The 24791-nt window shown below is 43.3% G+C and overlaps 1 protein-coding gene across 1 annotated transcript; it reads left to right on the top strand.

The window, feature by feature from the left end:
• The first annotated feature begins 21296 nt into the window (after positions 1 to 21296).
• LOC128302083 (cuticle protein 8) lies at positions 21297 to 22123 on the top strand. The gene is made up of 3 exons (XM_053038808.1): positions 21297 to 21363; positions 21630 to 21770; positions 21851 to 22123. The coding sequence occupies exons 1-3, from the start codon at positions 21358 to 21360 to the stop codon at positions 22121 to 22123; spliced, it is 420 nt and encodes a 139-aa protein (XP_052894768.1). The 5' UTR covers positions 21297 to 21357.
• The last annotated feature ends 2668 nt before the right edge of the window (positions 22124 to 24791 follow it).

Genomic DNA, 24791 nt, shown 5'->3' with positions numbered 1-24791 from the left:
CGTTTATGCTCGTCCATTTAAAGATTGCAATTTTGTAGCAAAACCTGCACCGGGATTTTTTTCTCTCTCTCTCTCATCCTCCCCTGCACTGTTTAACCGCCCCACAGTTGGAGGTGTTTTGTGTGTGTGTGTGTAAAGAATGAAGAAAAAGCCGAAGGTGCAGAAGGGCAAAAAATGAGCCACATTGCGAGCGAAAAATCCTCATTACAAACATCTAAACTGTCGCTGCATACTAAGGCTGCGATGTTCGATCGCGCCGTCGATCGCAAAAGGGAAGCCCAACCGGTCGTACGGTTCGGTTTTGCGACCAACCACGGGCAATGGAATCTGGGGGCGGTGCGTTTGTGCCGAACCGGACTGCAGCACTGATGATGCTGTTTGCTGCCGGTGGTGATGATGAGGATGATGAAGTTAGCAAACCAAGCCATGAAGGTGTACAGTGTTCGTGTGTTTTTCTGTTGTTTCTTCTGCTGCGTTTCGATAATGGCCATTAGTTGATACCATTTATGTGTACGTATACGTTCGGAAACAGTGTGCTTTTTTTGGTGCCGCATGGACGCGCATGGGATGATTCGGAAACCACCTCGCTTCGGATTCGCACCTCAATCAGCAACCGATCGGGTTGAACGATTTCCATTTATCGATTCATTAGCCTGGTTTCGCGATCGATCCGTTCGGTATCGATGTGAGATGTAGTGCACTTTTCAATGCTGCTGGACTTCCCCAAGTGCAGCGTCAACTGCAGCAGCATGAAAAGAAGAGTTAAAAACAGCCAAAGGGCCGTACAAGAGCCGGCTATCTAGCGTGATCGAGCTCGATCATTCGAGGAACTGTGACACACACGCGAACACACACGAGTGCTCGTGTTCGCGCTGTGGTCCACTGGCCGACTGCACGAGTAACCTGACCCATTTTCCAAACCCCGGCATGCACCAGTACGACCGTTGGTCTGACGGGTGGCCCTCGGAGGTGTAGAAAACTCGACAAACTCCCCGGTTCGAGCGAGCCCTGTGAGACACGCGGATACGGATTATGTAATGTCCGCCCGCGTGACACTGTCACCACGACCTACGTTATAGCACGGTCTGTCTGCAAGTGTGCCTGCATGTGTGGTTTGGCCGTGTAGGTGAATGAGGTGGTCGCCTGCAGGGGCCCTTTTGCCTTTGCCTGCTGCGGGGAACTTCAGCCGTCTGTGAATGGAAGTTTTTTTTTGTGAAACACACCGTCGGGATCTTGGACTTTTCACGTCTTCACCACTCGCGTCTGGCGTGTTCTGGCATCCCCATTGAAACTGGTGGCAGTAATCAGCTGTTTCGGGTTGGGAGATCGAAGCTCGCGTGTGTTTCGTTCCAACCTCAGCGCAGTTCATGGGAGGTTGGTTTCGGCCTGCTCCGTACCATCGGTTCGGTTGTTCGGGTGTTCGAATTGTCATAAAATCGAAAATTATAGATCATCTCGGAGACACGCTGTACGCGAAACGGTCCCGTTTCGATTGACGGTGATGCTGAACGGACGTGGACATTGCCTGACGCACGATACACCACTAGTGGCGGCGCTACTGACGAAGCGATTGCAACATCTTTCGGTTTCGGACCGATGCTGCGCATTGGCTGTCACGCTGCTGAACCCGTGCGGGTATAGGTGAGCGTTTTTATTTTTCGATCATTTGCAATAATTAGGTTCGACGTTCGTTCCATTGAAGAGGTTTTGAATGAGATTTTTGAACGGTGTGAGTTTTGTATTTGAAAGCAATATTAAATTATTGAACTTAAGCTAAGTTTTATATTACTCTTGATATATTAAAATGAAATGAAGTAGCAAAACGAATTTGAGGTTATTTTATGTATTAAATTATTATGTTATTCCGAAAACAGTTGTTAATTTACATGTTTTAGTGTTATAATTTTTATAATAATAATAATAGTTAATAATTCATATTTTATAATTTTTTGTTCATTTAGGCTTCTGTTTTTTGTTTAATTTTTACTTTTTGTTTTTATTGTTTAGTTCCTGGTTTTAGTTCTCATTTCATGTTTTTCAATTCGTTTTTCTATTAACTTTTACATGCTCTATTTCTTTAGTATTTGATAGGTTTATAACAATAACAACAATAATAATTAATAAATCGTATTTTATAAATTAATTTTCATTTTAACTTTTGCTTTTTTGGTTTGATTATTTGCTTTTTGTTTTTGTTGTTTAGTTCCAGTTTTTTTATTTCACATTTCATGCTTTTCAATTGGTTTTTCTATTTACTTTTTCATTCTTCATTTCTTTAGTAGTTGATCGGTTTATTAATTTTGTTATTGATTTATTTATTTCTTAGTTCAGTTGTTAAGTCATTTTCTAGTTGCTTTAAAAACATTATAGCTTTGGTTTAGGTTAGGTTAAAAACATTTAACTAAAACATGATCTACAAAGGCTGAAAATGTGTTTGTCTATGATTTATATTACTCACAAAATATATCTTTCCATTCCTTGCATTTAATTACCCCGCACATAACTGCATCTGCTTAGGCGCCGATGCCGTTTTACCACCGTAACGCGATATTGCACGTACAATGCAAAGCATAAACTCACTCGCAGGTCATCATATTTCTGCCGGCAAGGAACATGAGTCACGATTTTCGTACGGTGTGCCCTTTTGCATTCGATCGCATGGGCATCGATCTTACGCGGGTTGAGGTTAGTTTTTGTTTCTTTTTTTCTGCGCAAAACACTGTTGTAGGTGCATTTTGTGAAGTTTGTTGCACCGGTGTGGTGCAACGATGGCTGCAGATGAATTTAACGTTGGCAGCGAAGTAATTAGGAGCTTTATACGGTCGATTGTCGAGCTGAAATGTGCATCGTGCGCTCTAGGAAGGGGGGTAAGTGTGTCTGAGTATATCAAGTGTCAGGTGTTTTATGATCAGGTGGAGATTCTCGTTGGTTGCATAGGCGTTGATGAAGTGATAACTTGATGATAGTGCTTGGCCAAGCGTGATGAAATTGCTAAATTGAACTAATGAAAATCTTGAGGAAATTGGCAGGCATTGCATAGTTTAGCGGCATATTTATGTATAAATAAATAAACAGTTGTAAGAAAATATTACAGTTTTAACTTTGAATAACTGCCAAGGCTAACGCATACCGTACCTTTAAATGGCGTTAAAGCCATGTTCGTTTTGAGAAGGTTGTTTTAGGAGCATTAAAAAAAGTCATCCATAATTCTGCAACGGCAAATATCGCCTGCATTATATCTAATCACGCGTTCAAGAGCATCATTCCACACCGCAATGGAACGTATCTGGCCAAGGTTAGTCGTTCACGGGCATCGAGAGACCAAGACCCATCGAGAGACCCACATTCTGCGTCCGTTGCGATCCGTTCGCAGCATCGCCTAGCCCGACCGATGATTACAGAATTGGTAGAGCCGGTGTCGTTACGTTGTTGTTGTTGTTGTTGCATCGTTACTCCTCCAATTCCCCCACACGCATCCGAATGCGATCTAATATTTATTTTGTCGAGCGTCTTGCGCAAAGGGACCTTGTTAACATTGCGCGCGTCCGTCCGTTTGCGTAATGAGGCATTCCTTGGGGCGCTCGAGGATGCGTGCGGTGGGAAACGTGACCGATCGAAATCGGACCACCGTCGTAAAGCAGCAACAAAAAAAACAGGGGCTACCAGCAGCATCAGAAGACGACGAAAAAGCGGGAAAGAAAACCTCCTCAATCTCATAATAAACATCAATCAACCGGACGACGTTCTAGAGACGCTAGCAAATGGTGGCTGAAGTGTCGATGCCGCAAGGGAACTTTTCGATCGTAATAGGGTTTTGTGCGAGCACAGCGACGAGCGGGACCTTTTTCTTTTGAAGCACATTGTTAAAGTCAAATAACGATCCGCCACATGTAGGCAATTTTATTATCTAGCACGAAAAGCGGTTTCATTAAATATAGAAATAAATAAGCTTGGGGGAAAATGAAAACATTATTTGTATGATTTAACCATCCGCGATTTGGATTGTGTACAACAAAATTGGCAAAAAGGAAACTAACTACTGGAACATATGCCTCCTGCATACGGCACGCTAATGAACTCTACTCTTTAATGCTAATTTATGTTTCGATTATTCTAGCCCCGTATTTCATTCCGATTGCTCACTTAAGGACCGGCGGGCATCCGACACCAGATCGGCCAAACGGTAATGGATCGATTGTTTCCTATGCACCTGAAACAGAACGGTGTCGTTAGTCGCGCGACGAGATGCAAATGACGGTGCATCGGTTACGACAGCGTGGCGGTCGAGGCAGTAGTAGACAGGTGGAAACTCGGTTCGTCGCTTGGTATGAATAAATCGATAAATTTTGTTCACTACAGACAAACCCTTCGTCCATCGCTAAATGACTTCATTCCTACGCTGCTGGCACGCTAGTGTGTGTTTGTGTGTTTGTAGTTATAAATATTCGATAGGGAGATTAGACGATCGAAAGACTTCAACGAGGGCAGCGAGCAAGAGAGGTAAAGAAAGAGATCAACGTTTTTGAGGTTCATTCCCATCCAATCTAATGGGGTAGTGGTATAAACTGGCGCATGCTTGGTCACGACTGTCAATGTTTGTGGTCCGATCGGGCATAAGATTGATCGGTGGATTGATCGCGCGGGTTGCTCAAGACTACAAAGGATGCCATTTTTAACCGGTGGCTATGATTTAGAGTTTCGCGGAGTAGGAGTTTTCCCTGTGTTTAGCGTGAGAGTTGGAAAAGTGACGTGTGTTACATATTGTTACGGTTTTATTTTTGATATCGTTTCACTACAAAAATCTGTCTTTAGATTGAAAATTAAACCATTTAAAAGGAAAATCATAATCTGTTTCAGGGGTTTATTCTTTAACTGGATAGTTCATCATGCGTACCCAACATTCTATAACAATATCAGTACATTCTAGCATGAATCGACACCACAACGATCTCCGACTATGCCGGCAAAACTCGACGGCAACCCATAACATTTACGAGTATGAAACAAAACTCTGCAGAGTTTGCAAAGTTCGTGATGCAATTAAAGTTATTTAATAGTGCCATGACGAGGTGCTGTGAGTGTGCCAAGATTTTCGCAACAAAATGTCCATTTTCTATTTCCATCCTTCCGTGGGTAAATTATACGATCGCAATGGTGGCCACCGTGCCACCGGTTTTGCGAGCGAAATAATTATACTCTGTTTTGACACGTCGCTGTTTTGCAGCGCCTCGGCCATATTGATAAGTAACCTTGTCAAAAGCCGGGCGCGTGCAGGGTGCTCGGGATGCAATAAAATTGCATCGAATAATTCACGATCACCGCTCGTTAGTTCAAGGATACCGCTTAAGCCCTCCGCCACTCGAGGGGAAAACTTTACACCCGCAGCAACCAGTTGTCATTCGCATTGCCGCTGCAAAGCGTCAATTGCATCACATCCTCCGTTTCCGGCGCAAAGCCCGCAGGGAGAGCTCGCGGTGTTCCATGTGCCGTCGTGGAGACCTTTCGTTGCTTGACCCAACCGAACCACAGCGATCGGGCGGGCGGGTGCACTAACCCATACGAAATTGACGGTAAAGATTCCCCGTTCAGACTTAGCCATAAATGCCACAGTACCCGGTCGTGTACTTTGCCCGAATTCACACCGGCTTCGTTCGCCAGTGTGTTTGCACTGGTGATTAATAATCAAAGCCCGTAATGCAGTCACGATTATGATTATTTCGAGTGCTGGCGCGTCCTAAGATCAGCATGATGCAGCGCAATTCTCGAGTGCGGGTTGGACAGAACTCGCGTTCGGGTTCTCTGTCGTCCGTCCGTCCGCGCGTTTGGCACGCTCGCCAAGCAAGAGTGTAATTATGTCAACCAGAGCCTTGAACGTGGAAGGTGGCGATGCTGGGTGGTGGGTCAAAATAAATAACCAACATTTGCCGGTGCATAAACCGGTACATTAGGAACGGCTCCTCCGGCCCGCTGGATACAGTGTGTTCCGATAGGTGATTAATTATTTTATACCTTCAGAGAAGACTTGAAACGACAACTGTGGTGATGGATGCGAAGTTTCTTTGCTAGCAGTATCTCTTACCGATGAATCATCCGCATCGGTTTCTATGCGGATGAATGACACTCGAGGTGGGAGGAAATTGTTTTAAAATTGATGCTAATTTCAACCGACAGATGGCAAATCGATGCAATTTTGCGATTCAAAGTGTGTGTCTGTGAGTGGTTTATTGTTTTTTTTATATGGAGCTACAGCAAGGAGAGTTATTTAATTGATTTTTGTATGATGTTTTTTTTTCAATTGTTTTGAAGTCTGTTGTGTTAAATGAGAAGAATATGTTGTCGAGTTTCTTTGATTTTTTTGTTGTGAGTATTCTTATAAAGGATTTGTTTTGTAAATTAGCTGATGAATGAGCTCTAAATTTAAAATAACGGATTGGATTATTTAATTGCTAGACGTACGAAAGGTTTCGAGCACTAAAGAACAAATTGCCACTGAAAATCGGGTTCGTCGCTTACAAAACTACAAGCAATCGAACCAAGTCTTTTGTTATGCGCGTGATTGATGTTCAGCTTTACGTTCGTTCTGTTCATTGCGGAACGGTATGAAGACTGACGGTGAGTTTATAAAACCTTACCAAAAGCTTAGGATGGGCAGCATTTAGCAAATCTATTGGCATCTGAATGCGTGGTAAGCAAGTACCACGGGTATGTGTTAATAAGTACCGCTTCGTTCGGGACCCAATTGGGACAACGCGCAAAGCGACATTCGAGGACAAATAGTTCAGCGAATGAGTGAGTGTGTCGTGCCGTGTACACCGGAGCTACCCTTAAAATGCAAATATCTCCCAATCCGGTGGACAGCGCGCTCGGTGGAGAGTGTGAGCGCAAATTTCGAAATGCCATAAATCTTGTGCCAGTGTGTCACGGAAAGGCCCCGTGCACATGCAACCGGAGCGCAAAGAGTCACATTGGGCCTTGCGCGAGGTTTCGCGGAAAAGCGATGGCTTTTAAAGGAGAAAAGGTACTGTTAAAGAGAGAGAGATAGAGAGAACGGGAAGCAAAAATAAGGAGCGAGAGATAAAAAGAAAGGGCAAGAAGCCATTCTGTACCGTGAGCATATGAAGTACTCATTTGAAGCCGATTTACTCTGACCGCGGTCCAGTCATTTGATCTAGTGCGAGTATGTCTGAAGACAGCTTTTAGTAGACTGAGGCCGTTGTGGTGAGCAATTGAAATGGGCTTAAAAGTGATGAGGCATTTAAATAAAATGGTCAATGTAATATGCTAAAGCGGAGTAATTACTGCCAGCTCGCTTTACCATCGGTTGGTTGGCTCGTAAATTAAACTCAATTGCAACTCTCTGTAGGTTGATTTATGCAGCTGAAAAATAATAAACACTATAGTGATTTAATGAATTTTAACAATCCCTCTGTTGGTGTCAGGTGTATGATTGCTCGTGACTGAGAGTCATACACAACATTGATTTAAAATAACGATTTATGGTGCAATACAAACAATTAAATCATCGTATTACGTTTTACATAAAGACGTAGAGCATCAGCACTATGAGCTTCGTTTGCTTGATATAACCCAACACCGATCTGCTGACTGGCCACCACAAAGCCAAGGGTCAATGCGATGAAGTTACACGTAAATGTTTCGATCGTAGCAATTTGTAGTGGATCGGTCGGGTAATACCGTTCGCATAGGTCACCCGGTGGGCTGTACGGTTCGTGCAGCATAAAGGGTTCGTGCAGTGCAGAAAGGATCAACCGGGCTGTTGTCGGGTAATTTACTCCCGCTTGTTCTCCCTTCCCTGTTCGTGGGCGCTTACAGGGCCAGACACGCTTGCGAGCATGTTCAAAAAGCTGCTGCTGCTGCTGCTGCACCTGTGACAATCGTACAAAACCCATTTTCGTCGTCGTCGTCGCCGCGTCGTCGTGCCGTGGCTTCCTTCTGGTGGGATTGCAAAAAGGTTTGGCAAAAGCTAATTGTTGGTTCGCCTAAACAATGGGGTCACCATGTGCAAAACGGTTCACAGCGTTCAAGCGGATTTTTGCTTTGTTTCCGAGCGGTATGTGCGAGCGGTTGTGTGGACAAGGACACGCGAAGCTGTGGGCAAAGAATGACGATTTGAGGGACAGATTTGGGACAATGGTGCTGGTGCACAATTTGGAGGTGTATGTTTCGTATGAGGTGTTGATCAACCGCGCGTTTGCATGAAGGTCGTGAAGAGAAAAGTTTTATTTAAATATAATTGTTTGCAGTGCGGTAAGATACATTTATTGGGGCACTTACGTGAGCATTTTTTGGGTAACGCTATCAACATTTTAGTTAATTTACTAAAAAAAAAATTAGATTGAAATATATTTCATTCCCATACAAAGCTTCATTTGCATGGAATTAGTTAGTATGAAATGTGTGCGCCGTTAGAACGTAGACATTAAATAACGCTGTCAACCCCGTGAACGATATATTACGTGACATCGCCTTCATTTCAATTGTTTTCTTTCATTTCCTCAGAAAATCTTATTTCCGCCGTGAATACTAAACAAAAGCTTTCTAATATCATAAGATTCGTACGTCCAGCGAATTGTGCACTCGAACCTGCACCGTTGGTGCAACTTTGTTGTTGAGTTGAAGTTGCATCGAGACGGCATTTCACCGGGCATAAGTTACGACAGCGAACCAACACCATGGCGTTGACAAGCTCGGACGGTGTCGCGTGGTTTCGTGATGATCGTCCGTGGCGTCAAGCGTTCATCAAGCAAAATGTCAACCGTTGTGCAGAGGGAAAATTGAACGCAAAAAAACGGACCACGCTATCCGAATGAGGAACCGGAGAAGTCGCACGTGAAGCTTGCTCGGTACTCACTTACCTGCGCATTGGTGACAAGTAGCCCGGAAAGTGATTAAGAGACACTTTCAAACGGTTTGATATCTATATCTTATATATATACGGACAGGGCCATGAAGATGGCATCGGAGCTGGTGAGGGACGGTACGGAGTTGCCCAAAGAGTTGCCATCATCAGGTTGAATTGATAAGGCGTTTAGGGGTGAAGGGAAGATAAATTGATGGGACACTCGCGAATGTGACAGGATCGTCTGCCAATGGGATGAAAAATGTGATTGATTGATCGCTGAGTGACGTGTGCTGATGTTGAGAAGAAATCGTAATGGATATTGGGTGTTGAAAGACGCATGCCTATGTTGATATGTGGCTATTTCTGAGGGAGCTTTAGCATTAATGTAGACAATTCAATTCTAAGATTGCATTTGATTGTATCTCTACTATGGATGTTGCATCGGTTTTGCTATTTAATGCATAGTTTGTTCGGAAATTTGCTATTGATTTTCCAAATAAAAAAAAATTTTAGGATTGTTTCTATGAATTACAGATGTCTTTTTTGCAATAAATTGCAAATTCTACTTCCGATATGATTATTATTATTGATTAACTAATTTTAATTTACCATAATATATTGTATACTCAAGCTAATATATTCTATTTGCAAATACAACTTAGGATTAAAGTTGCTTTAGTTAATTAAGCAAGGAATACCTTTGCTAGTTTCAATGCTGATTCTAAGAATAAATAACTAGGGTAATATTTTTCCAGTGGTGTGAAAACCGAAACCCTTCTCGCGGTGGCCAGTACGATTTGTGGTCTGTGATCTCGTTAGAAATGACTAAAATCGGTTTGCTAATTGACAGGAGCGATACGTTTTATGATTACATAAAATTATGGCATTAACCATTTGATAATTGCGAGCGAACGGCGTTCGTCCAGGGCAACCGGCATCGGTACAGTTTAATAATCTTTGCGCCCGGTATGTTTCAGATGCTGCCTCCATCGACGAACGCCGGCGATGCCAACATGCAGTGCGATTTCGCGTTCGGTTCGGCCAGACCCGGCTAACAAGCGTTCTCTTGCCCGTGCGCCTGCCTAATGCCAGCCGGGCCGGGTGCGCCGTGCGTTCGTCAAATCGGATAACAGGTTTGTTTCGCCGCATTTGCCAGATTATGCGGCGCGTCTAGGAAGAGAAAGACTGCCCGGCACGGTTTTATAGAGCAGAATGTTGCAATCGTTCGTTCGGTTCGTGCGTGTCCGTGCGGTTGCGGTCGTTTGGGGGCTTTGGCGGATTTGGTGACAATGTTTATGAGTTCCATTTCTCCATCGTCGGACGAGTTGTCGCTCGGTGGTATAACGGTGAGGTGCACGAAAGATAGTTAGTCTGAAGAAAAAACGGCACTGAGAGATCAAAAGCACAGACGCACAAATGCATACATACAGAGCAACATTCATGTGGACTTGCGATCGATCGTCCATTGATTGGACAAGATGCCATTTCAATCGCTGCGAACGAACGCGAACGAACGCGACAAACCAGATGACCCACTGACATGCGGGTAAAAATCCAGTACACCTAATAAACAACGTGTCAGGGCCGAATGTGAGCAGAATTTCTTCTTCGGGGTTCGTTTAATTTGAACGTTGCTGCAACTAGCAGGTGATAAAGCACCGAACGTAAATTTTCTTTTTCATTGCTGAGTACTGAGCCATAGTAAAAGTGTGAATTGTGAGTATTAAACATGTTGAAATGTATAGAGCCACTTTCAAGATTTTAGTATGGAACTTATTATGTGGGATTGGCACATCAAGTTAACACTTTTGTGATTTGACAATTAATTATATTTTGGTAATTTGCGTGCAATTTGTTAAAAAATCTAAACCTGTAATTAAAAATCTGGTGCAATTTATGCTTATGCTTCAGCTGATCTTATTCTGGCGATCAGATTAGATCAGTATTACAGCACACAATGTCGCAATTCGTTGAACTTTTTAGCATTAACTGCATATATAAAATCATTAAGACCGCATTTTCTTCAAAAATAACCTTCAAAAGGACACCTAGATCACCTAGCCTTCCCGCATACTGCTGGATCATTTATGTTGTAAGAATAGAATGCCTTAAAATTGTGATGCTGTTGCGCACATTTAAATTTAAATCGTAGGGTAATACAAACGATAAATTCACCCAAACACTAATTGATAAATATTACATAATTTAAAAGTCAATTTATAAAATAGGGACGGAAGCATAATCTCATTGATTCAGGATGGTCTACTCCTTCGAATAAGTTTAAATGAAGTCGGCTTATTTTCTGTTCTACATGCTGTTCAAAATCTGTAATAATGTTATTGACTATTTTTGTGGTGATCGTGCGATAATTAAATGTGATTAAAATGGTAAGATAATTGAAAACAATATTCGACTCATTCGACCAAACACATGGCGGTAAATGAACAACATACGATATCCATTCAAGCTCAGCGCCAGATTCACCATCGTACCCTTAGCCCCACCGGGGGGTCAACCGGTGTCGGTCGGACGATTAATGTACGAAGCTGAGCAACCAGCGGGCGGGAAGGTTGCAATGTTAATAGTGCCGATACATTAACTATCGTCGAAAGCGATCATTCATTTGTAGGCCGAAGCAGCAGGCATCGAGCCGGTAAGGTTAGAGGCCGCATCCGCGGTATCGGCCGCGCAGGGTCCGAAGAGTGGCAGACGATGTTGATCTGGGAACCTGCGAATCATCCACGTTCCGCACCGGAGTGGGACTAAACAACACCGACGACCGGCATCAGATCGGTATCGAGGTGAACCCCGTTCGCAGCGTCACGGCGTTAACCTTTTGCACGGATCGTTTCAGCAGCAGCAGCAGCAGCAGAAGGAGACGTTATTGATTTTGCACCGGCCCTACACGGTACCTTCATTACGGTAAGAAACAGTCACAGCTGGTTCACAGGAGACGATGCGATTGAAGGATAGGTTAGATGTTGTTCTCTTTGTCTTTTTCTCATCGCTAGCGTGCGGTTTTCTGGCGATCCTGCTAGAAATTGCACGGAGAGCAGCAACGATCATGCAGCCCGAACCGAGGGGACATCGGGTCTCTGAAGTTTGCCATGCGGGAAGGGAGAAAGAAAACCAACACGTGTTCTGCCGGTGTGTTTGTGTGCCGTCGCCTCAGTAGGTTAGCGGAAAAAAGCGCACCCTGATCACCCCGATTCGCTGGCCCTTTTTGGCGAGCAGGGAATCAAACAAGGGAAGAGAGCCAGCAGCAGCCGCAGCAGCAGCAGGGACCCAGCGCATTATGTAATCCGTTTAATTGTGCACGTAGTTCAAATGGTTCAGAATTTGCATACGCGATCATGGACCGGGCCTCCTTCAGCTCCGGAGCCGATCGATCGATTCGATCGGTGTGGGTATTATTTTTCGCAAGCTGCAGCATACTTCTATCGTTCAACAAATTTCCAATCGTTTCAATGGCTTACTTACTTTAGCCAAGTACATCACAACGGGTCGAAAAGCGATGCTTTCTGTCATAAGCTAATGGGTTCGTCCGTAATGCTGCTTTGTCCTTTGATGATGCTTCGGTGTAACACTTCGTCAATACGGATGTAATTGAGTGGCCAATTTTTTGTAATAGACCACGCGGTAACGGACAATTTTGACCTGTCAAAGTAAGGTGATTATGCAAATTGGACATCAGTGTCCGTCGCTTTAAAAGTAAAGGATTTGATTGTTTGTATTGTTCTCATGGTATATTTATATTATATAGTCCAATAGTGGACTAAAAGGAAGTTCATTCTTTAGCTCTTAATGTTGTTAAGAAAGTTCCAATTCGAATGATTGTATATATCATCGGTTTCGTTTCTTTAATACCTGTGTTTAAGCATTTAACTTAAAGAGTATAAAAAAATTTTCCACAAACATTAATCATCACTCTCCCACACAAAGTTAAGGAAACAAACTTATTGTACTTATTTACATAAACATTCAACTTTAGTACGACCAATCTACCAGACTACAATGTACTATCGATGAAGCACAATGTAATGACCGATTACGCGCGTTCAGGCTTAAAATAACTAAAGATTATTTGTGAGATTACACTTTGCACAACACGATGTGACACTCCATCGAAACATTCCTTTCGCCGGGTGAGAAAACAAACCAGAAACAAAAAACTTTTCCAACCAACGCGTAATCTCCAACTCCAGTTTCAGCCGAAGAAGTCCACCGATTGGCCTGCGAGGGGCAGAGTAGATTAGCTTGAACATACCTTGGCAGACCTTGGGTACTTAATCCGTCTGTCAATCGAGACGCCAATGCCAGAACAGTGTTTCCCCCCCCCCGGCGGTCGGTCATTCGGTGCGGTTTGTCGTTGACGTTTTTTTTGTCTTACAATGCACGCACCTTTTTGGTGACCACCCCCGCATCAAAGCTCGAGTCGCAAACGAATTCGAAATCGTGGGTTTGTGCTGGATAAGGACGATGTGAAGTGAAAGATATTGTAGTGGTTCTTTTGTATAAATCACGGTTTTGCACAATCATAAATCAGACGCGCAGGAGATAGAAGCCGCTGATGACAGACGACAGGTAGCGCGATCGTGATGACCCCATTGCGTTCATCGGTAATGATTGAAAGACGGAGCTGGGCTGGGATGAAAATGTGGCCAAATTTGAAGCCTCACGCAGTCGGTGGCGGTAGCGTGTTAATGCCTGGCTATTGTCATTTGGACAAGTTGTCCCAATCAAATTAATCTTTTTTAGGGGCTTATGTGGAAGTTTGATTGTTAATATTAGTGTTTTAATTTGGATTAAAACTTATAAACTTTCATACAATTTTTTTATGTTTGGTTATCCGTGCAAGAAAGTTTTCTGGGGTTTAAAGTGGAAATTTAATTTATTAGGATATATTAATAATATCTATATAAATGCAGGTAGAAGGTAAGGGTATAATATTCCATAATATTTTAAAGGCTAGACACAAAGAAATGCCTGTATATCGATTGAAGGAGTCAGGGTGACTCCCTTAGAGAGTTTCAATCAGACAGCAATCGTAGGCAGAACGCTAACATGAACCTTTCCTATAGACGGCGCAAAACTTAAGCATAACGAAGCACCGTACCGGGTCATCAAAACTGGCATACGAAAGTAATATTGTTTAATGGTGTGGCTGACTTGGTGAATAAATAATTATTGTGCTAGAAGCGTAGTTTTTTCCTTATGAAAACTCTACCACGCACATCTGTTAAAGTTTTATGTATAGAGCGAGGCTCGGAGCAAACAGGAAATGAGTCGATGCATCATTTTTATGAGACGAAGTTTTGCTTTAATTAGTTTCCCTGTTACACTGATTATGATCGATTGGCGAAGGAGATGCAGGATATGGTAAAGGTCGCTGCTCAAGGACATCGGGTTAGTTCTTGCGATCATTTTTGCGAAACGATTTTTTATAGCTTTTCTTCGTCTAACCAACTAGCTCTGGTTTAATAGTTCAATAAAATCTTTAGGGATTATTTAAACGGGGGTGCAGTAAAACAGAAACATGAATTCTATCTCGGTTGGTTTATTGAGAACGAATGTGGGCACCTTTTGACTGGTAACAACGAAGTCGCTGATAGTTTGAGGTATAAAGATCTAATATATTGTAAGAGCTTGAAAGAAGGAAAAATTTGCAATGCAATGAACGCATGCAATAATGTATAAAAGAAATATATTTGAGCAATAAAGACTAATTTCGTATCAAATTGCCATGGTTTTTGCTCCCATTGGATGGAATTCTTCTGGGAATGAATAGAAAATTCTTCGTCTTTTTGAAGTAAAAATGAGCTCCTTCCTGGGCAATCTTTCGATTCGCTTTCCCCACCACTCCTGGGTAACGGTGACAACTGCAATTTGGCCTAAAAAAAACCATCTGACCCGATCGCATGTAACCTTCGCCAACGCGAACCATCGGTGGAAATGACTGCGAAGTAGGTTTATGTCCCACACCTGTGACCTGCACCGATTGACAGCGACAGCTAATGCAAAGCAATATCTCCACCGCATTAAGATATCAAATCAAGCAACGCAGACTGTGGCGACGACCGTGGCGTCTACTTACGGGTTTAGTACAGCTTTCGGTGCGTAAATTCGCGCAAGGTCTGGAACTGTTTTGCAATTTCTACAACCCGAGCGCTGGGGCGAGCAAGAGTAAGTTAATGCCGGACAGTTCCGAAATGGTTTCGATTTTGGACGGTGAGGATAATTTACGTTCCACCTTTTTTTCTGCTCTCTTCTACTTGCATTTTGCTCGCATGTGTGTTGCACCGGGTGGTGCTAAACGGTTTGCTAAACTGAATGCGTATAAGTGTCATCGAATAAGGTCGTAAAAATTCGAGTAGCACCGAATGGTGACCGACCCCGAATGACCCTGGCCGCTCGTTGGTGGTGCGAAAGGTTGGAAAATGGATCTTTCTTGCGTTGCGATCGTGTGGTCAGGTTAAGTGCGACGATCATCGGACGGTTTCGTCGTCACCATTGCGCGGCCGTTGCCGAAATCAAAACCAATCGATGGCGAGTGCGTGTGTGGTGTACGGTTTGGGGGAGGCGGTGGGTGTTTCGCAGGAAGAACTAACACAAAAAAGAACGAAATGTACGCAGCAAATGAGAACTGATTACGAAATTGGCTCTTTTCCTTTCCTTCGCTTTCATCTTTCAATAACGGGTGCACCGGCAAGAGGTGCTCTCTTCGGTGGGTTTGAGTGACTGCCCGTGCTGGTGGCCGCCACGGTAGATGAAACGTTCGTGCAGCAGCCATAAGACCCGCAACGAGATGTGGTGGCGCAGTTGGCAGTTTCACATGGATTGAGAAATTCCGCTACAAGCGCTGCAGTGCTACGGTGCGCTCGTGTTCTTCTCGCGACACCCCGGGTTCGGTTGGGTCGACCCGTACCATGTTCCAGGCCCGCGGGACGATCGCCTCTGGGGACATAAATAAATCTCCAATATCTACCATGTGCGAGCGGCTGCCCGACCGTTCAGCTAGGCAGACTGTCAGGCAACCCCGAGGCATTGAATGCAATGCATCCGTTCGGTGTTCCAAGCAAAGGCACGATGGCTGCGAGTGCGTTTTGATTGAGCTTCCTCGTTGTAACGCTGCTAATGTACAGTATGTGTGTGTGTGTGTGCGTGTGTGTTTCAGGTTTTATTTTGTATTTTTCACTCCTCCCACAGCCCTTGACCCAAATCGAGCAAATCTTTCAAACAAATCTAAAGAAAAACAAAAACACACACAAAAAAGGGTTCGTCGCTTGTTTGCGCGTATGCGCGCGCACAAGTCTTTCGTTCTTGTTTCTTCCTCCAAAATCGATTGCAGCGCTACAATGGAGGTGTTGTGCCACCGTGCCGTATACGGTGATGGAACGTTAATCGATGGGTTTGGGGGGAGGGGGGGCATGTTAGGGGTTTAGCCCTTCCTTGCTCGGCTGTAAAAACCCCTCACCCTTCCCTTCCCCACACACAAACCCACCAAACGAAAGGCGAAGAAATGGTAGCATGAACGAGACAAGCCAACCATTTTTACGATACGATCGGTGTCTGTTATCGTGCTGGTTGTACGATTAATTATTTTTAAAACTAAAAGACCCACTCAACCCATGCACGGGCTACCGGTTGCCACACTTTGCGAGCTGCGCTTTGTCGCTTTCAATGTGTGATGATTTATCTTCGTTCGGGTGCCGCTGTTGCTGTTGATTGCCGTTTATGTGTGAATTTGATGATACATCTATTAAAAGCTCATTAAAATGATGAGATGTTGAATCGTACGAGCAGACGAGCTGGTTGTGGTTAGGATAGGAATTCATCGAAAATATATTTCAAGCGTTTTTAGCAGATTTTTGCCCGTTTCGTAGAACTGTCAAGGAACTTTTCATCAAGTAGGCACAGCTCAAATAATTAACGTTCAAATAATTAAGTATTTAAACGTAAGAACGAATTAAAAAATTTAAACGTAAAGTTAAGTCTGAAATTTTGAATTGAATTTTAAAGTCTTCAAATTGGTGTAGGATTCAAATTTATGAAATAGCTAGAATAGTTATTTGTAACTTATTTATATTAAACGATTACCTTTGACATTGCAACAGTTTTAAAAGCAAATATCAACGATTAATTGGAACACATTCAAGGATGGAATGGTCAAAGCAGTTTGTACGATCGAATTGTTAGTGTCTTAATTAAAAGGGACAAAAATAGGGGGTAATGACACAAATTATGTACCATTTGATGTCGCATTCCTTTTATGGAGCCCTATTTACCTATCCACAATCGCTAAATTGTATTGTCGCGCTACGTCGGACGCCGGTGAAGCGAAACGATTACAGCGCCCGATAGTGTTTTTTGGCTGCGGATCGAAACAGACCGGGCGGCCCAAGGCAGTCAGAAACTACGCAGCCACCGCCGGCCAATAAGATGCGCCATAAAAAAGCATCGATAGATAGATCGTGACTGAAATTATGGTCGATTCTTGTGCTGCATTTTAACCCATTCCCATTTTTACGTGCCACAATGGGTTGGAGCGCACGCGCCCTTGCCTGACGTTCAACGAAAAGGCGAATGCCATTTCCTCGGGCCATTCCTCGGCTCATCAAGATCAAGATCAATCGCACACGCCAGCCAGGCGAACGGAAGGCGGGAGTTGGTGGGTAGATGTTTTGGCGCGGCAATCAATCTCCACCGCATCCTTCTTGGGGAGACGTGCGCGATGTCTGTTTTTATTTCGTTTGTTGTTAAAGATTGATTTCGTCTGCGTCGCGCACCGCAGTCTCTCGTTCTCGTCTCTGGTAGTGTTTGCGTTCGGCCACATCGCGTTTCGCGTTTCTAATCAATTTTCAAACACTCTGTTCAGCGTTTGGCCCTCCAATGTCACCGGCACGTGATGCGTCCCTGGCATCGCTTCCCGGGGCACAATAATTACACGAAGCCGGAATGACGCATTCCATTTTCTGTATCAGGTTTTGCATCATCCGAGATACGGTTACGTTTAAAAGTTTAGTGTTCGGTTTTTTTTTTACCAGACCCAATCTCAGCAACAGCAATCGATCGATCGGAAGAAACTAGCGTGACATAAACATACATAAAATGGCAGCCCGCAGCGTTGGGAGAAGTCCCCGAGTAGTGCCAGCGTTTAGCGGGGCTTCGATGCACGATTATAAACGGCAGTAGAGTCCGGCACGAATGAAGTTCTCACACATATGGCCTTTGGCCGTGATGTGAAGTTTGTGATGCGTTTTTACTCCCTCTCTCTCTCTGTCTCGCAGTCGCTCTATGTTTTCAACGGGAAAACATTCAACAGCCCCAGCGGGGCATCTTGGGCAATCATGCTGCGCCGGCGTTTACGCCGCCAAACGGTTTCGTGGTTTTTGGGCACAATTATGAGTGTTCTAGTAGTGGTGGTGGTGGTTCACGCGTGGTAATTGAAACCTTGTAAAGTGTGTGGTAAACGAATCGAAACCAACCACACCGGGAGTCAGAGGGGAGTTTGTATGTTTTTTTTTCTCTTTCCGTGTTACTTTTCTTACCGTTGCTGTTTTGTTACTTATACATTGCTACCGATCCGGTACGGTAAATGGGCAAATCTAATGCGTGCAAAAATTAAACGAACAGCATGAAATCATCAAAATCGCTTTCCGTTTTTGTCGGTTCGTTTAACCTACCATCAATTATGCCTTCGTTAAGTGATGAAGAGATCATATGAGGTTGCTTGCGGCTTAAAAAACGGAAGATTAGTATAAAGGTTACTAGCGTAGCGTTGAACTTGATGAAAATATGGCGAATTCATCTTATTTGCTTTATATTTCAGGGTCATCCTCATTCAAGTACGGTGCGAAAGTGATTTAAGCTACAGCAACATCAATTGCATTTGACTGAAGCAAGAATTCTTTGCGCAGAAAATATCTTAGACTGATTCAAATCATAATTAAAATTTAAATTGAAGCACAAACTTCTTAAAGTCATTTTAGTATTTGTAATATATTGAATATTGAGTATCATTTCAAAGTTCAAGAACATATCTTATGATCTTATTCAGTCTTCAGGATATTTGTTTCTTTTGAATAATATTTTTCTTAATATTATATTATTTTTAGTATAATTGATATTATTAATAATATTATTGAAACTTTTTACTGTGTGAATAACACAAAATTCATTCATTCTATTTTATATTTTTAATTTGTGTAGCCAAGTGTAGCCAAGGAGAAGAATCTGTGTATGTTAAAATATCGAGCTATGGCTTTTTATTTATGTTTCCTAAATTAAATGAATTCTCCTTCAATAAGTATGTGCTTTTCTAATGTTCTGATATCTGACGTTGTGGAAACCTAATAAGAGCCATGATGCATAAGTTGAGCCACGAATTGTATGAGAACCACGGTATAATTTATCAATAAAAATCTTAAGCAACCATTTAATGTTTCGGTATTACAGAACATATACGACGAGATTTATTTCATTACAGAATTTTGTATTTATTGATATAAATAGCATATAGCATTTTAAATTAACAAAGGGAATTTCTAACTTCTCCTAAAAAAAATAAAACACAAGAGTGACACATGGGGACGTTTCTCTTCGACGACAAAGTACTTAAATGAGTAATCAAGTAGTCCAATTTTTAAAATCTCCTTTCTAAAATAGCTTATGTTTAATGTTAAAAAACAAATAGCTTCGAATTGTTGTCACTATTTTTTCTTTAAATAAAACAAGCTCACTAAAAAACAGTTCTCGTTGAGTGCTAATAAATTACTTAAAGAACCTGACCAAAATTTCTGTTTAATCAGTTCACAAATTTTCAAATGTTCTGGGGTCAAAAAGGCGCATATTATTTGCATTTTTTATCTGCAATTTCTTCAAAAATTACGAAAACGAGAATACAATAAAAACAGAAGTTTTATTTCGAATATGCTCATTGTTTTTTTATAACTTAAACACTTCTTTTGTAAAATGTTCTTTTCTTCTTAAGTTTTAAGGTGAAACATGCTAATAAAACTTTTTCAGCAATTTGGAATTTCCATTGATTTTAATGTACTTTCCGAAACACCAATCACTCGTTAAAAAATAAATATTTCAATTCGTGAACAAGCACCAACTACATAACAAATCAACGTTTTATTGTAACGAATAATTTTGTAATTCTTTCTTCGGTTCTTCCTAATATTTTACGATGAAAAGAAAATTAACACTGCACAACGCTACAACATGACACAAAATAGATCACATCCATAATGGACATCCAAAAACACACAAAACGATTCGATCCGACCATTGCGGTCAAACGATCCAGAATGAAGTATGCGCTACGATGGCCGCGGAAGCATTAGCGACACAACGCTCGCGCACGGTTGCGGCCGCCGGGACAAGGGCAAAACGAGCCCGCTGGAAAACTGAGAGATGGATTGAGAAGAAATCCTCCACCTAACGCGATCATGCGCCGCGATCATCGATCCGCACGGTGGAGAGGGAACCATTCGTACCGAATCGTGGATCGGGTCCGAAGATTGGGCTGTGTTCTACCCTTCCGAAACGCGTGCTTGCCAGCATGGTTGCCATCGCGGCCACGCGCTCTTCCCCGAATCTCCCCATCCCCCATCGCAGGACCAATGTGTACCCAAGTGTCCTACTCATTACTCTCACTTTTAATCGCGTATCGCGGCACGTTATGTTGGCTACGTTTGGTGGTAACGATTTCATTGCTTCCTCTCGCTCACTCTCACAAGCTCTTTCTGTCTCTGTCCGTGGTTCTCTTGCATGATTTCAATTCCTCCCTTGAGTTTCCCTTTCCACCCTCTGATCTTAACTTTCGCTTTCGATCTCACTCTCGCTTTCCTGTGCATCGCGTGCATAGAACGGTGCTGGCAAAGAAGATCGAATGGCACGGACCCACCAGACTCGGTCAGCCTCGGTCTGCTCCTCCGTGGCGGGGTTTAGGGGGAGGCTTTTGGAACTTTTCAATGAAAACTTGTACCGCGTTGAGTTCCTTTTTCGCGATCACCCATCGCGACCCAACCAACCCCGCTAAGGACCCCGCGAACGCAACGATGGTTCGTGGGAGTGTGTTTGGATTCGGTGTTTGCCCAATGGTCTCCCCCAGCACCTTCCCCCCTTTCCCTTCGTTCCACCACTTCGTCTGGTGGCTCCCTTCTCAGCGAGTGCTTTTTTCGCCCGCACGGGGTAGGAGTACGGTACAGCCTCCCGGCGGTTTATGCGACATGTTCGATCGAGAAACATGAGCGAAGATCACCACTCCACCGTTGAGACCCCATAACGTCCCCACAACTGCCGTACCGTTGGGTGCCGTGCAAGCCATTCTTGGCGCGTGGAGTTGAATTTCGGTATAAAAGACGTTTTGGCCATAGCAGTCGGCATCAGTTCAGTTTTGGTTCTCACCGAAGTGTCACAGCAAGTACGGACACACACTCACGCATTCCTTCAGCACAGTACAGTAGCAGTACAAAACTCCTCCAAACATGAAGGTACGGAATACGGGTTTTGCATGTGAACTTTAGTGAAATTAAAACAAATAGAGTGCGAATGAACAGTGAATATTGCAAGATAAATTCTAAATGACAATAGAATTCGCTTTCTGCCTCAGTGCATGACGAATTTCAACTCAATTGTGATCCTCTTTTTCGAGAGGATAAAGTGTCCTAAGTTTACCGTACTTTAAGATCATCGTGATACAGTGCGAACCCGGATGAATGCTTAAATGGTTTTCGTTTTGTTTCATCTACTTTTGTAGTGCTTCGTTGCCATTGCTCTGCTCGCCGTTGCCGTCAGTGCATCGCCGGTCGAATACGGTCACTATGGTGCGCCCGCTCTGGTCCACGCCCCGCTCGCAGTGCATGCCCCGGTGCTGAAGCACGTCGTTGCCGAGCCAGTGGTAAGTATTGCAAACGCAACCAGCAAACACAGCAATGTTAACCCTGCGGGTCGTTTCGTGATTTCGTTTTCCGGCAACAGGCCTACCCGAAGTACTCGTTCAACTACGGAATTAAGGACCCGCATACCGGTGACATCAAGTCGCAGGCCGAGGAACGCGACGGTGATGTCGTCAAGGGCCAGTACTCGCTGGTGGAGCCCGACGGTTCGGTGCGCACCGTCGACTACACCGCCGATGACCACAACGGATTCAACGCGGTCGTCCACAAGTCTGCCCCGGTTGCCCACAAGGTCGTCGCTGCCCCGGTTGCCCACTACGCTCCGGCCCCAGTCCTGAGCCACTACGTGCACTAAGCGGTCCATGGGGCTTCGTCTGGGTTGTTTGGGGAAAAAAACGGGCTGACTGAAGCTGCCTGGATTGATACCGACGGCCTGATAGCTCCCGGATTTTTTTTCCTGCCACCCATCGCGACCAGACAAAACACTCATTCAACTCAAGCCAATTTATCCACTTCTGCTAGAAATCGTAGTCACACCACTCTCACTCTCACCACTATCTCACCGCGTAGAACGTAGACCAACGAAAGCAGGTTTATACGAAGGAAGGATGTAGCGTAGCGACTCACTCACCCTGGACATCCCAGGGGACCCAACCCCCCCGGGGAGTGTTCCAACTGGATTCGGCCCACAGGACAGAATCCAAAACCAATCCAAGCCCAAGCCGTACTAGAGCATTTTATTTTTCATTTGATTATTGCGATCAATGGAGCCATTGGATATAAATGAGCGCTCAGCTCAGTTTTGCTGCGATGTGAATGCTGGACATTCGGAGTTAAGCGCCGGGTAGGGTGGTGAATTCGCTAAACGCCTAAATGGCTGCAATTCGCTGCACAGCTCGAGCAAAGGAGCTTTTTTTGTAAGCTTCCTGCTTCCGGTGCGCTCCAGTGCACGAAGTGTGGCGAACCTTAATCGTTTCCATCCTTCCATTCGATTTTCTCCATTTCCGGTCAGTTCCGGTTCTGTTCCTGCTTATGCTCGCCGCTCACCGGTGAGTGGGACCAGCCAAACTCCTTTCCAAATGATCTTCTACCGTTCGACGGGGTGCCAAACGGGGCCATCTCCGCGAACAAAGCGTACCTCCCGCGTATGTAACTCGATATTACACACACAACACAACACTCTATCTCTCTGTGATCTGTTACTGCTACTATAACTTACTTACTTTACTTACTTACCAATGTTACTATTTGCTGCTTTTGCTGCACAATGCACCCGGCAAAGGGCACCGTCCTTATAGGGTCGGGCGCTTTCCCAAAAAAAAACCCATTGGCAGCGAAATTGCACGAAAATCGTGTTACCCCCCTTTCCTGCTCCCACCGCATGTCATTTGCGGGCGATGGGATGTACGGGGGGGTGCAGAGCCAAAAAAAGAAACAAAAAAACAAGAAGGAATGCAAAAATGAACAACAAGCGAAGCAATCATTTACATCCATGTGAAACCAGTTGCAAATATCGACACTGTAAATAATGAATAAAAACCAATCAATGTTTTTTTTATATATATATAAAAGTATTATGGATTCAACATTGTTTACTCTCCCATGAGAAAGAAACTATAAGTGGTGATGTATAACTCTTTCATTTATATTTGATTAAATAGTTGTTATCCGTATCTTATTTATTTTCATTCAAATTACTTCAAAAATATTCCTGATGCTTTCATAACATATAAGCCTTTGGCGAATATTACTGTGTTTATTAATTCTTTCTTAAGATTACATCAAGAAATGACCTAAAATGTGTCCTTTTTTACATTTCCTGTACATTTGACGTGGAAATGCAATAAAATTGAAACTTCTCTATTATATCGAGGTCACTGCTGACATCAGTAAATGTCAACCCATAACCTGATACAATGCTTCTAGAAGTCAACATGGAGTCCCTGGAATGATGAGGTAAAACGCAAATCAATTCTAATGAAAAGCTTAGGTGACAATTCGCGATCAAATCTGTAGCATTCCGAACTCTGGATCTGTTTCTTGACTGAAGTTCGAATCCAAACTCAAGATTAACAAAAAGCTCCTGTTCCAATCCGAACTCTGCATCGGACCTTCGTATTAATGCCTGATTGAGCAAAGAAAAATCGATAGATCTGAAGCAGTGTGGACTGTTGGTATAACTATAGAAAAGTTAGAAGGAATTCGAGTGATCTAAAGCAGACAAAATAGTCCATAGTATTGTTAAATAATCTGGTGGAAGCTGGAAGAACCCGGAAATAATCTGAATGTACAAAGTCGGAACTTCAGCGGAGTCTTTTGTAAAGAAAGTTGTGGAGATTGGGATTCCAATTGTGGTTAGATTCGTGGATCTATTGATGGTCATGGCTTTATTTTTCTACAAACCTAGCTTCAATAATAGGCTTCAATAAAATTTGCCCACAAACTTCTCCAGGGCACATGTCGAACTATCAAAATATGTATACTCACATATACTTTATATTCATGATCTTATGTGCGTTTGTTTGTACATTACAAAATCAAAATCGTAGTTCTACGAAGAGGATTGTAATTCAAAACAGGGTAAGCAGAGCTGAAATCTGGAGAATATGAATGTTACTCCTAAAATGCCTTCAGAATGGCGTAATAACTTCGTTTTTAACAACTTTGAATAAACCCATCTATAGAGAAAGTTATACCGCACACAACGGTAGCACCCTTAAGCATCACACAAAAATGTTAGCGAAAGTGTCGTTGACGGTCAAGGAATGACGTCGCCCCGCATTTGTGGTTTATTTGTTCCTTCAACTAAGGCACACCACTCTAGGGAAACCGTTCAGAAGCCGTTACCACACCTTATCTCACCGTCGAGAACGAGCTATGAATCATTTGCCGAAATGAAAGTTATCTGACCCATAGACACAGACACGGTAACGTTTGTGCCATTTGTCCTAGATTTGTCTTTACATCCAGGAAGCAGCAGCATTTAATTGCACACCACCATAATGCTAGCATTGTTTGACATT

This window comes from Anopheles moucheti, chromosome 3 (genome assembly GCF_943734755.1).
Source record: "Anopheles moucheti chromosome 3, idAnoMoucSN_F20_07, whole genome shotgun sequence".
Taxonomy (NCBI): domain Eukaryota; kingdom Metazoa; phylum Arthropoda; class Insecta; order Diptera; family Culicidae; genus Anopheles; species Anopheles moucheti.
The sequence above is the reverse complement of the archived record's forward strand: the minus strand, read 5'-3'. Positions and strand labels throughout refer to the sequence as shown.